The following is a 12,750-nucleotide window of genomic DNA, read 5'->3' on the forward strand; positions in this document are numbered from 1 at the left end:
TAGCGTAGAACACTGCAGTGTTGCCAACTTCTAATTATTATTATTTTTAAAGAAATGTCAGCTCCTGTTGTCACAAATGCCTTAACTGTTTCTCCGAAGTTCTATTTCAGGATAGCGTGGTGCTCCTGCTTTATCAGGACATGCAATATATTCACATTGTCCAACTCAGACACTCAAACATGTAAATATTTAACGAGGAAACTGTTGACTAGGCTATTTATAACTGACTTCGTGATTAATGAGGGTTCTTAATTTCCTTAACAACTACCTACTTTGCTTGGGATTTTTACAGCGTCATATGACACTACAACAATGGGTGATTATGTCGGTCACCCAGAAGCATCACAGTGGGTCCTATGGGGACCAGAATGTGGCAGGTGCCTCCTGCCACATGAAAGCTCTGTACTCAATTACCTCTTCAAAGTGGGCCTACACTCTTAAATAAAGACAATTTGGGAGATGCTCATGAGTAGTCATGGCAAAGATACAACCACATTTTTATAAGCAATCCACATATTTGTGGTTTAACCACATGAATCGTGTCTTATAATGTCTTAAATGACAAAAATCTATAAGAAAAACAACAGATAAGATTTTTAACATTTTTAAAACAATCACAAGTCCCACCTCCATGAGAATTTTTTTCCTCTCCCTTGGTTTCTTTTGTTTGTTTTCTTGTTTTCAAGGTACAACTGGGTATTTTGGCAGCATGAAAACAAACGCGTGCATCACTCACTGTCTCCATATTCTAGCTTACAACTTGCTGGGCTGAAAATTACTAGGGCCAACTTGCAGTCTTTTAAAAAGGCAATTGTATGGACTCGAGTTGCAGGAAGCATCTCAGACTAAATGCTGATATATTTTTTTATGGAAAGATAAGCCTTTTTTTAAAAAAATAAAGGTGAAAATGTACTACACTAGCTATTGGTTATTTTTGCCATCAGCAAAATAATCTGTGGAATCCAACCCAAAACTAGGACTGAAAAATCTTATTTTAAATGATCCTGAATGTAATTAAACTGTAACAATATTTGGGCAAATACAATTGCTATTCAAGACAAACAGAGCAAAGTCCAGTACCATGTTGTAGGCTGGGAATCCCAAGTTCTTTACTGCCTCTGTCACCTCTGTCATCCTGAGTGCATTGTTCTATCACAGCTCCCCATGACCCTGAACTAGGAGTAGGATCTGCGCTAAACTAACTCTCTCATGAAGCGTTTTTAAGTACCATGGATCAAAACCATTACAAAAATGGCAATGCTATATTCAAATGAATGCGATTTAACTTTTTATTTTCATTCCATCATGGCCATGAATTGTTAATTCAGCCATATGTCCACAATCCGTATATTTCTTTTCAGAACCTTAAAAAACCCACTTTGGTACAGAGACATGCTGCCCCTCAGAAACGGAAAGTCACCAAGTTACAGTAAGTAGGGCATCAAACCGAGACTTTGAAGAATTTGAAGAACTAAATTCCGCTGTCACCAATTCCATTATTGACTTAACTGCTTGATTCAGATATTGAAAAACTATGTTTTGTCAGTTGAGGTGGCAAGCATGTATTTCTTGAGAGCTTTGACCTTCACAGTTGAGATGCACACACACACTAAATGTTACATAGCTATAAAGTAGTCCTTCTGGACAGCTCTTAAACAATTATTTTTAAAAAATAATCTTATTTTGTAGTTGTTTGAACTTGAAGTCTTGATTTAAGATCACAAACCCCAAGCCCCTACCCCTGGAAATAAATCATAGGGCAGGAGAGGGTCATTCTCATGCCCAGAGGCTCACATCCCCCATCTCTCAAATGCTGCATCACTCAAATGCTGCCTCCTGACCTATAAAAAACAATTCACACCCTACCCCTTTCATTTTCAGCCATGCACTTTCCTCGATCTCTGACTTACATCATGTTTGTACTGAAGATTAAAATTGTCTAGACTCACAGACCTCTGTCAGGCCTTAACTCCTTCTTGTGGAAAGCCAGCACAGCCACCCGGGACCTGCCTTGCTACACAGAGTGGTTCCCTGTGGAGCGGTGAAATGTTCACTACAGTCCTGCAAGCTGTCAGCAGGATGGAGATCACAGGATCCACTGCCTTGTATCACAACCCTTTTCAGATATTTTTGAAGAGACCCAGGGAAAGTACGAGGTGGAGCAGAAGAGAACCTGGTCGTTCTTTGCTGCCTTTGCTGTCTAGGGAGTCTTCACCTCACTGCATTCAGGCACCTTTAATTCTGCTGCTCCTTCTTAGATAAATGGTATTTTGAAGAAGGAATATGTGACTACCAAAACAAATATCACATCATTGCTCTGTGGCAGAATTTGAATAATTCAGAGCATAAGACCCAACTGCCTGGATGGATGCAATATTTCTTCTGCTTGAAGCCTTTTGCTAGCAACAATGCTTCCAATTCAGCATCAACTACATGCAACCGTGGCAAGCTATAGCAGCCAGAAAGCAGAAATACAAAATCAATATAGACAATGGTTCTTTATAATAAAAGAAATAGCACCCTGAAAAAAAAACCAAAGTAAAAGAGAGGTTATTTTTGTCATTCAATTACAGGTGAATGCAGGAAAACACCTGGCCAAATGCTCTCCATTTTGTCCCAGGCAATATCTCCCTTACCTTTTGGTATACTTCTCTAAAGAGAGAGTAAAGCACTTTGATTTAAGTTGTTGGGGCAGGAAGCCAACACCATGTTTTGAAATTACTTTCAATACTTCCAGAAAGTACTGGAAGCTCCCCGCATTTACAGAAGCAGCTGTGAGCTAGAAAAATGAAACTACATGAACATGTAGTGTAATCTCAAGGCTACATATATTTATATTTTTTAAATTGGTTATTATTTTTTAACTTGTTTTCTAAACCAAACGTCTTCTAGAAACTGGTGCACAGGGTATCTCATAGCTCACCGTGGCTCCTGGCCCAGGCTACCCCTACAGGTGGGAGGACTGAAGACCCTCAGGCTCTCGCAAGCAGGGGTGCGCAAGAACCCTCCTCAGAAGAATGTGCACGTACTTCAGTGAATTTTAGACCTATTTATTACCAACATTTAGTTTACCCATGTTACCGATTTTGCATAACTCTGTCACAGTCACTGCTTCTATATAACTGCACCCCTTCTGAAAAATTCGGAGAATTTTAGCAATTTAATAAATTATCCAGAACATGAGGTGCTTATATCAGAGCTGTGAAGACACACATTAAAGTGGCTGCTGCTGATAGACATATTGCCAGATCCTTGCTGCCTGACACATTATTCTTCAAAGACAGCAGAACCAGAAATAACGGAGTATGTGTTTCATCTCAGGTTTACAAAACAGGAACAGCAGAGAGGAGAGCAGGCTATACGCAACAGAATGGCCCCTGCCATCACTGAGCCCTCCATTTCCTATCCTTGTCAAACTATACTGCCTGTAAGCAGTAAGCCCTTAAACCAAACATGAATAGAGGAGATGCTAAGCATATACATATGATAACAAAAAAGCAGTGCATTCCTTTTTTATATGCTACTTTCACTGCATTATTTCTTTGTCAAATGCATTTTTAGCACTGAACATAACAAACCTCCCAGGCCCACATAGAAATATTACTCAGCTAAAGCTAAAGCTCACGTGAAAGGTGACGGTGATACTTCTCAGTAACAAGGATAGCTACGAAAAAGGAATTTTTACTTGGAGGCAGTGCAAACACTATTTTTGCAGCAATCTGTAACCAATAAAAAAGATATAGCAGCTTTTTCAGACAGAACATGAGATAGGCCCCCATATACCCGGAGGCCTTATCACCGACACACCTGATCTCTGCAGTAATGCCATCTTTTAGAGAAGCAGCAGTGGCCTTCAACAGAAATCCTTGAACCAAAGGTGTATTTAAAAAAAACCAAACAACAAACGCCAACATTTAAAGGAGCAGTACCCAGAAGGTAACTATTTTATGTACCATTCCTTCCCTATCTATGCCTGCCTAAGTTTTATTGAGCATACCAGCCAACTTGATAATTTCTATGCGCTAATTTTTAGCAGAAAACAATTGTAGTACACTTATATAAGCAGAAACAACCTAGTAACAGAAGTTGCTACAAGAACTGGAAAGCTGGTAAAGCAAAACAGTAGAACAGAAAGCTCATGCTCATTTTACTTAAGGCAGGGTCCACTAAAGCAAGAGCTTTATCCTATTTTAATTCAAAAGAAACTGCAGTTTTATTTTCTTACAGGTATTTCTGGAAAGAGTTATTTGCATGCAGAACTCAGCTACTGAAATGGGAATATACTACCATCCTCATGTGTCAACATATCTGCTCTTCACAACAATGGAAGACTTGCAGTAGTACGCTTGATAAAGTTTGAGTGAACCAGTGTGTGTGTTACTACGACAAAACCCCCAGTGATAAATCAGAATCATTACCATTCTTGGTAGCTCAAGTTCCTCACAAATTTTTTTTCAGCCCCATAACATTTCCTATGCAATATTTACTTTTGGGGACAGTTTTACTTTAAGGTTACTTTATCTTCTAAATTATATTAAATAATAATATTATTTTACAGTGATAACAGCTTCTAATAGTCTACAGGCAAAAAAACTCAGCCAGTCACTCTACACTCATTAAGAAGCGTGTTAGTACATCTAAAAATCTTGTCCCTGATGTTAGCTAGGTCTTTCCAGCTATAAAGCATTTGAGGACAGGAGCAAAGCAGGAGCCTTACACACCACTTTTAGAATGCAAAACCCTAATTCAGTTTCAAGGAGAGAGATGCAAGAGCAGTGATGCTGCCCCAGCAGACATCTGTGCGACTGCTTTGCACTGCCAACAGCAAAAGCAAGAAGCTTTTCAACATAGACATTTACTTCTTTTGAAGGTCAAACATTTTAGTAAAATACACAAACTGGCCAGTCAGGAAAAATATTTTAAAGCAGTTCAGTGTTTATTTTGAGAATATTTTCCAGTATCAGCTTTCATCCATCTGTTACTGTCCAGTATGTCTTAAGAACTAAACAAAACTACTGTCTGGTAACACAGAAACAATGAGACACAAGCAGAGAGCCAAGGTCTTGAAGAAGACCATGCCTCGTTTTCTGAAGATGGACAGCCAGAATGAGATGTGGTATTGCACACTGAGATTGTCTAGATCATAATGATATTATCTACATCACTTAATTACAGGCTGTTTTCACTTAGTGGTAAAAATACTAATTTAAAGGTTTAGTTAGTGAATGTTTTGGATCATCTGAATATTTGCCATTGACTCTTCCTCAAAATGAAGTCAGCTACTCTCAATGTAAATACTAATTTTTCAACTGCAAAACTTTAAAAACAGGACTTGCTCAAATACAAAATAGTGCAGACATTTGACCTAATGTTCTCTAGTTCCCACTTCTACAAAAAAGTTAGTCATCTTGTCTGAAAAACTGTGTAGTAGGAAAATAAGTTCCTTAAGCATTTACCTGTATTTCTGATAGGCTGGCTGATAAAACATTTTAGATTAACTGGAAATTCTAAGCTATTTATTAGTGATTCTCTACACAAGTATCTCTTATAGTCACATCACAACAGTATCTTCTTTGTTTCTTAAGAACACCGATCACCCAAATAATGCTTATTTTAAGGGAACGTAAACCCAGTACGCACCAGATTCAAGAGATTAATTTTTTAGGATAGCTTTCACGGGGCCCTCTGTAATTTGGGTATTTTTTCAATTTTGGCACTGAAGTTGTTGCAGCTTCCTCAGACTCATAACAGTCATCTTCCATGCATTCAGCAGTTTAAAATATTTCCACATAATGCTAGTTTTCCTTTTGCTTTATGACTTTGTTTAATCTAGTGCACTCTATAAAGGCAAGGAAATTTTCACCAACTACAGTTTACACAAATTTCAACATAAGCATGGCACCCAGCTCCTGTGATAAAGCAAACATACCTTAAGAGCTGGCTTGAATTAGCAGTTCCCTCCTCCCATTTGGATCCCAAGGAAAATATATATGGTAACCTCACAGCCCACATGGTACACATCTTCCCGTGACAGCCCCATGTGGCTGATAACACTTAAACATTAAGCAGCTCCAACATCAAGTGATTTTCCTTGCCTTTACAGACTGAAATGAGTACTTCACAGTAAACACTGTTTCTTCAATCTAATTCTTCCTTCATTTGAACACGTTTGTAATAATTATTCTATATAAGAGTTTGTTAGACCATTGTACACTCTGAGTAGGACTAAAATCAGCACAATATACACCTCACTCTTGTTGTAACAATTAATTTCTTCTAACAGTGTTTATATCAAAAGCAAATACCTAAAATAGTTAACTAAGTTATTTTTAACTTTTACTTCATACAACTAAAATGTGTACTGATCCTGTACCGAGCACTGTTATGGCTATAAATTTGTATTTTACGCAATGCCTCTGTGCTCCCTCTCCACCGCAAGTCGGCTAGCTGTCTTTGATGTACACAACTAAAACTCACACTTCTGAGTGTTAGCAATTCTGTGTGATTTTTTCATTAGTAACTACAGCAATAAAATTTAAACCTATGCTTGTATTTGGCATTGTTATTGTGATGTTTTAATAGGGTTAAAAATAATCCTAGGATTCCTCTATGTTATGGCTATCTCACAGGATAAAAATTATTTTGTTAGAATTTCTAAAAATATGATAATTTTCCACTAATCAGAAGTTGGAAGAGCTATGTTATTTTCTTAGATGATAAAAATCCACTTCTATTAGACATTTTCCTCACCTTTTCTGTCTGGTTTGAGGTTCCGATCCACTGGCGGTGGCTCACATTCTGCAACAGGTACTGACCGTCTGGGAGGGGTCTTTGGACTGGACCTGAAACCCATGTGAGCAGGAGGAGGAACTTGCTTTCCAAATAACGGAAAATCAAACGTGCCTGGTGTCATTGGTACATAGTTTGTTTCCTGGATGGGTTCAGTGAAGCTGCTGGAATGCTGTCGTGGAGGAGAGTTGGGATTCATTGGGACATAATTTTCATCTAGTTCTTCACTTGAAACACTTCTCACTGTCAACATGCTTCTGTTTTTCTAGAATTAACATATATTTCCTTTAACAAAATAAGTTATGCAATCAGCTGTGAATCATATAGTTTCTTAACCTAATCTACTCAGATTAACATATTCTACTGAAACTGAAAAATCACAAACGCCATACAGCTTGCTTTTTCACATGGGAATAAACAGCGTTCAAGCACTGCCACTGTCGCCTCTCATCAGATCAAGTCATACTTACAAAGTGGTTATGGAAGCCCTCCAATGAATTAGATCTGTCATTCGGAAACGTTCGTGGAATATCATAACAGTCTTGAGAACTAATTTCTAAAGAAACAAGAAGAGAAAGTGGCTATTTATCATCCCTGTTCCTGTCACTTGGCACCAGGCATCCAGAGTCTGTTGGTATTTACTGCCTGCTTCTGAAAGCATACAAACACACCTCCTGAAGCTGCAGCCCACAGATTTTATCTATATACTTGAGAGGACTGTGTTAACAAACAAACTTAGCACTCATCAGTCACAACCTGAAGCTCTTATAGTGGCATTTTTCTATGGCAAGAAAAGAAAAAGTAATTTTTCCATTTAAAGAAGTAGCAAAGGCTTCCTTTCAAATAGGCAGGTGTAAGGATTTAGTCTAAGAGTGGGTTTTGAGACACTCTGCCCTCATGAAAAACCTATTCTAAAGTAGACAAACAACAGATATAATTTAAGGTCTGGAGAAAGGTTTTCTGACTGAACACCCTTCCCTTGGAAAATGCTGATTCAACAGGATTCAATCTGTTGCAGGAACAGGTGAATCCCTGCTCACAGCTCCCCACTGAGTTCTCACGGGGCTTTCATTTTCAACTGCTACAGCACTGAAGATCTCTCCGTTTCCAGGGTCCTGGCTCTTGGCAGTCCACATTAGCAAGGTCCAAGCTCTGTGGCTGCTTCTTTGGTGGACAAGGGTGTTTGTGAGACATCTGGCTCCCAGGTGCCAGGTCCTGCTCACCCACGCAGCAACAGGCTGCCTTACCCTGCAACAGGTGTGCCCCTCCTCCTGATGCCACGGAAGAAACTGGGGGCAAACTCTGGGTTTTATCCTCGACTTGCCCAGACAAAAAGCTCTGAAGTTTTTCTGAGATTTCCACCTCAGAGGAAAAATAAACACTTCTGCTATTAAGTGCCAAATTAAAACAGTATTTTCAGAAAGGCTACTGTTCCCGAGGCTGACAACCTCAGCTTTAGTGTAGGAGTACTCACTTATAAACTTTGCAAAATGAGAGAAGATAAGCAAAGTGAAGTGAACAAGGGTCTTTCAGGGTGCTACTTTGTCATTTTAAAACACTAACAACCACCAGTATTATACTTAGCCTACAAAATTAATGACAAACAGGATAATACTATGCGAGCACCTGTATGATCACATCCATTCTGTATATTGTCTCCTCTAAAAGCCCCGTCCTTGTCCCCGTCCTCATTTCAGCCTCCCCTCTTGTACCTAGCACAACTCAAACAATTCTCCCGCTAACATTAGCATCGACTCTAAACAGTTTAAAATTTCACTTTAAAAATAACACTGTAATGTCCATCTGCCTTGAGAACCTGAAAAAAAGAGAAACTCTTAGCCCAAGAGTGGTTAACAAGACTACAACAACTGCTCTCTGTAACAGTAAATATCAGCTTCCCAATCTCTACCTCTCACTGCATTTCTTGAGTTTAAATCTGAGGGAATAAGAACAGGAACAAAAAAAGAGACAGGAAAAAAAACCCAAGAAACACCTAATTCTTTAAGTAAAAGTAGCTCCACCAGATTTGCTAGGACTCAAATACACCCAGCTGCTGAAGGAGAAACAGTTAAAAAAGCACTAGCACATCTGGAATACCAACATTTAGGTGACTGTAAGGAACAACTTTAATTTTACTTAAAAACTGCAGTACACATATCTATTGCAACGAGAGAGAAAGGTCAGTGGCAACGATCACCAGGTCAAGGTTGATCTCAAAGCTCTGGGTATACACTAAGTCCCAATGACCTTCATGAAACACTCCCGGCTTCTGCAGGTTTTGACCACTATACACTAAGCTTACTTTCGGTTGTTCTGAAAGACTGATAACAGCAGCATTGAACTCAGCTATATGAGCTTATTGAAAAAAAAAAAAAAAAAAAAGATGATTAATTCTTCACTACTGTTTTCTAAAGACGAGAAACACCATAAATACGTCTAGGTCTTCAAATATTTTTAGTTAAGACTCAATGCCACAGTGCAATATACATCCCTTATCGATGTTCTGTGCTTTGCTGTTTTGATGGTTTCCTTTCATAACCTTCTCTGTTTCCTATTCCTTACAAATTGTAAGCATTGCGACCACAGAACGATTTGTGAAGGGCTACACACTTGTTTTTAAAGGCTGGAAATGCCCCTCGTATCATTCAGCCCATTCATATCATTCATATTGCATCATTCATCACAAGATCACATCACTAGACACAAAAATTCTGGAAGAGTAGGATAAAACGTGGAATACTGACCTTTACGAAAGATATTCAAATCTACAGTTGAAATGGTATTACTGCGTGAGGGTGGCATTCCTGCTGTAGGGATGCAATAACTACTATCAGTGTCTGAAGCAGTGCGACTAATGCTACATGTTTCCACAGGAGATCGATCTGCAGCATGGTGAGGTTTTGGTGGCCGAGGCGGAGGAATATCTGGAATAGTCTCCAGTTTTGAAGTCTGAGACAACGTTCCCTCTGGAAAAGTTCGTGGAATCTGATAAGTACCTCCAGGTGTGGGGGGAATGTCATAGCTAATGGAGATGTGCCTCATCTGTGCGTCTAATGAAGATGTTGCTGACGGGGTATTGAAAACATGTTGCTCTCCTTCTGCATCAGTCCCAGATGGAGACGCTGCCTTCGGTAAAACATCCTGTGAGTAACTCCTAGGCAGGTTATAAAGGCTGCAGTCTGCCAGGGGCAGTCCAGTACGAGAAGGCGGAGAGTCATAGACACCTTGCTGCTGAAAAAAGCCATTCACAGCATGCTTGCTCGCTGAAGGAGCAGGATTTTTGTGGGAGGGCACGTTATCATTGCAGTCTGTTTCAGAAGAGCTGGATTTTGCCGAGTCAGCGTGAGATCTACACATACGATTGTAAGATTGAAATGTTGATGAACACAAAGAAAAACAAACATTACAAATAATAAACACAACATTTAAAATGTAAACAACTATAAAGTCTGTCAGTCTCTTCCAATTTTTTATTTTTCTTTAAATGAAATGCAGGAACTCAATTACTAAACAGTAGTACTTAAGAAGGATCCTAGGTAACTACATACATACAGATCCATGCACGTGAAACAGATTACACAAGTGTGGAGCTTTAACAGCCGCTAAACAACAAGTTGATGTTTCATAAAGCAAGTGACTTCTGTGATGCCAATTTGGAGCAGAGTTTGTTTGGGGGCTGGGGAATTTTTTTTTTTTAACCCATGCTGCACACTAGCAGCACTTTAGTGGCACTGTTAAAGGTAAAAAGAATACAATCAATCTTTGGTTTTACAGTCATTGCTAGTTCTAATCAGTATGAAAAAACATTAAGAGGAAAAAATATGACTGCTGGTAACACCCTTAAGTGCATGCCTGAAGTTACCTACTGACCATATAAAACTGGTTTGAAATACATAAAGCAGAGAGAAATAACAGATAAGAACAGAAATAGTAGGAAGACAGCCTGCTCTTTTGGCGGGGGAGGGTGGGGTGGAGCTGGAAGTCCATAGGACGTATGTGCACCAGAGTGCTTTTGTCTCGAATGTAAGCTAAGGCAGTGTTGTTAGATAAAACTGCACAATAGTTTACCTTTGATTTCTTTGGTAATTCCATCTTTTACGAGAAGAGCACTCATTAATACTGGTAGTAACTAGTACCAGTAAACTCACATGGAAAGAAAACACATTGCAATCTTTGTTTTTTTAACCCTCCTCAGTTACCTTGCTTCAGGCAGAGAAATTCTGTTGTCAGTCTGACTCCTTGCTTATATGAAAGTCAAGATAGTGGCAAAATACTAACACAGGTGGAATTAAGGCAGTCCAAACACTTTTTGATCAATCATACCAGGATATTTCCTATTTTCATTACCACAGTACCATACCATTGCATTAATTTATACATACATATGTATTTCAGCATGCGTGTGTATCAATGAATAGCTGCCGTACTACTCTTACTAAGCTCTATTAAGCAACTGGACCATGCAGTTTACAAAACTTCCAAGGAAGAAAATACATAAAAATCAACAGCATGACTACCACAAGAAGCAATTTTTCCCCTTATTTTAAGAGGCTCTCTACCTCAAAGTGATCACAACCAGAATTTATTATTCAAATTTCAATTTGTCGATAAGATCGCACAAAACTTTCTTTCTTAAGGGACAGCTGGGTTTATCTCCTGGGGTTCTGGTAACCTGAGGAGAAAGGAATCCAGTTTAGCTATTCATTTAGGTTACCTCTGCAGTCATTGGAGAAATGGAGACTGTGTGAAACACAATCCGTTCTTCTTAGATATCCATCTAAACCTGATGAATCACTCCCAAAGTGCCTCTCTGCCAGCTATCAAGGGAACTGACATGATTAGTTTAGACTGGACATCTGCAGTCAAGAAAAATGTCATTTACCTAGCAACTGGGTTTTGTTCTGTTTAAGAGCAGAGATACAATCTTCTATCAGTCTGAGCAGCTAAGGACAGTTCTTCTTGGGGTTTAATTATAGCACCTTTTTCTATTAGCTTGTTCATAGGGTTTTTTTGGCATGGTTTTTCTTTCATTAGAAAAAGTACACACTAATTTTGCTCTGGTTACTATTTTAAACATAAATTTAAGTCCTGTCTCACTGTTCAGAACCAATTTCTAGGCGACTCTGAATATTAATCTGCATTTAGTTTAACAGACACCAAAAAAAGAAAAGAATGTTCTCAGGAAGTATTCATCCTTGGCACAACCAAGGAAGTGAATCTTCCTATACTCCTTAGGATGCTGACCATCAAAAATGTATCTCTTGATTGCTAACAGTTTACTTTTGCCTCAGAGCTTCAAAAATTCACTAACGAGCCACTGAAAGTTTAGCACACTTTCAAAAAATAGAGTGTGTAGGACTGAAGGTACTACGTGACGCTACAGAGTGCGTAATAAGTTGTGAGCGTACTGTGTGGCTAGCAGCACTCGAAGCTTAGCCCCTGCTGCAGCCCTTGCTCCTCACTCAAAGGATTCATTCAGGAGTTCCTCACTTTCTAGACATACTCTTCTAGTTCTGTGGTATTCATTCAGTCCAAAGTCCCAGCAAAAGTCACATGTGTTTTACATGAGCAAGTATGGCAAGGATTGTGATCTATATTTTATATGCTATAAAAATAAAGTGGGCAGTTTAGAGAAGCTGGACACTGACAAACAATTGTAGAACCAAAATTATTAGTTCCAGTTCACTAGGATATACTTTGAAATGAAAAAATTTCCAAAACTACAGAAATAAAACGTAAACACTATATTTATCTTACAAAACCGTGCACGAGTATATAACCAAAGCTCAAAGCTCAACAACAGCACATGTACGATGCCAGTGCTTAAGGATTACCCATCATATGTAAGCAACAGATGCTACCATTTTTAAACTTAGTTTTTCTGTCTAAGTGAATGCTGCTGCTTCTTTTTTGACCATGGGACTAGTAAAAACAGAAGACTTTCAAAAACCATGACACATG

At 38.8% G+C, this 12,750-nt stretch overlaps 1 protein-coding gene across 6 annotated transcripts in view; it reads right to left on the reverse strand.

Moving 5' to 3' along the window:
• Positions 1–12,750, reverse strand: part of GAB1 (GRB2 associated binding protein 1) — a 102,290-nt gene that overhangs the window by 14,285 nt on the left and 75,255 nt on the right. For 3 of the 6 annotated variants that reach the window (XM_075090495.1, XM_075090496.1, XM_075090499.1), the window contains exons 4-6: positions 9,534–10,138; positions 7,260–7,345; positions 6,751–6,961 (exon numbers count right to left, since the gene is read on the reverse strand). In XM_075090495.1, the coding sequence (XP_074946596.1) occupies positions 6,751–6,961; positions 7,260–7,345; positions 9,534–10,138 (902 nt within the window). Of the gene's footprint in view, positions 1–6,750; positions 7,055–7,259; positions 7,346–9,533; positions 10,139–12,750 lie in introns of all 6 variants that reach the window. The other 3 variants (XM_075090493.1, XM_075090494.1, XM_075090497.1) reach the window with 1 other exon arrangement.

Source organism: Phalacrocorax aristotelis, chromosome 4 (assembly GCF_949628215.1).
Source record: "Phalacrocorax aristotelis chromosome 4, bGulAri2.1, whole genome shotgun sequence".
Taxonomy (NCBI): domain Eukaryota; kingdom Metazoa; phylum Chordata; class Aves; order Suliformes; family Phalacrocoracidae; genus Phalacrocorax; species Phalacrocorax aristotelis.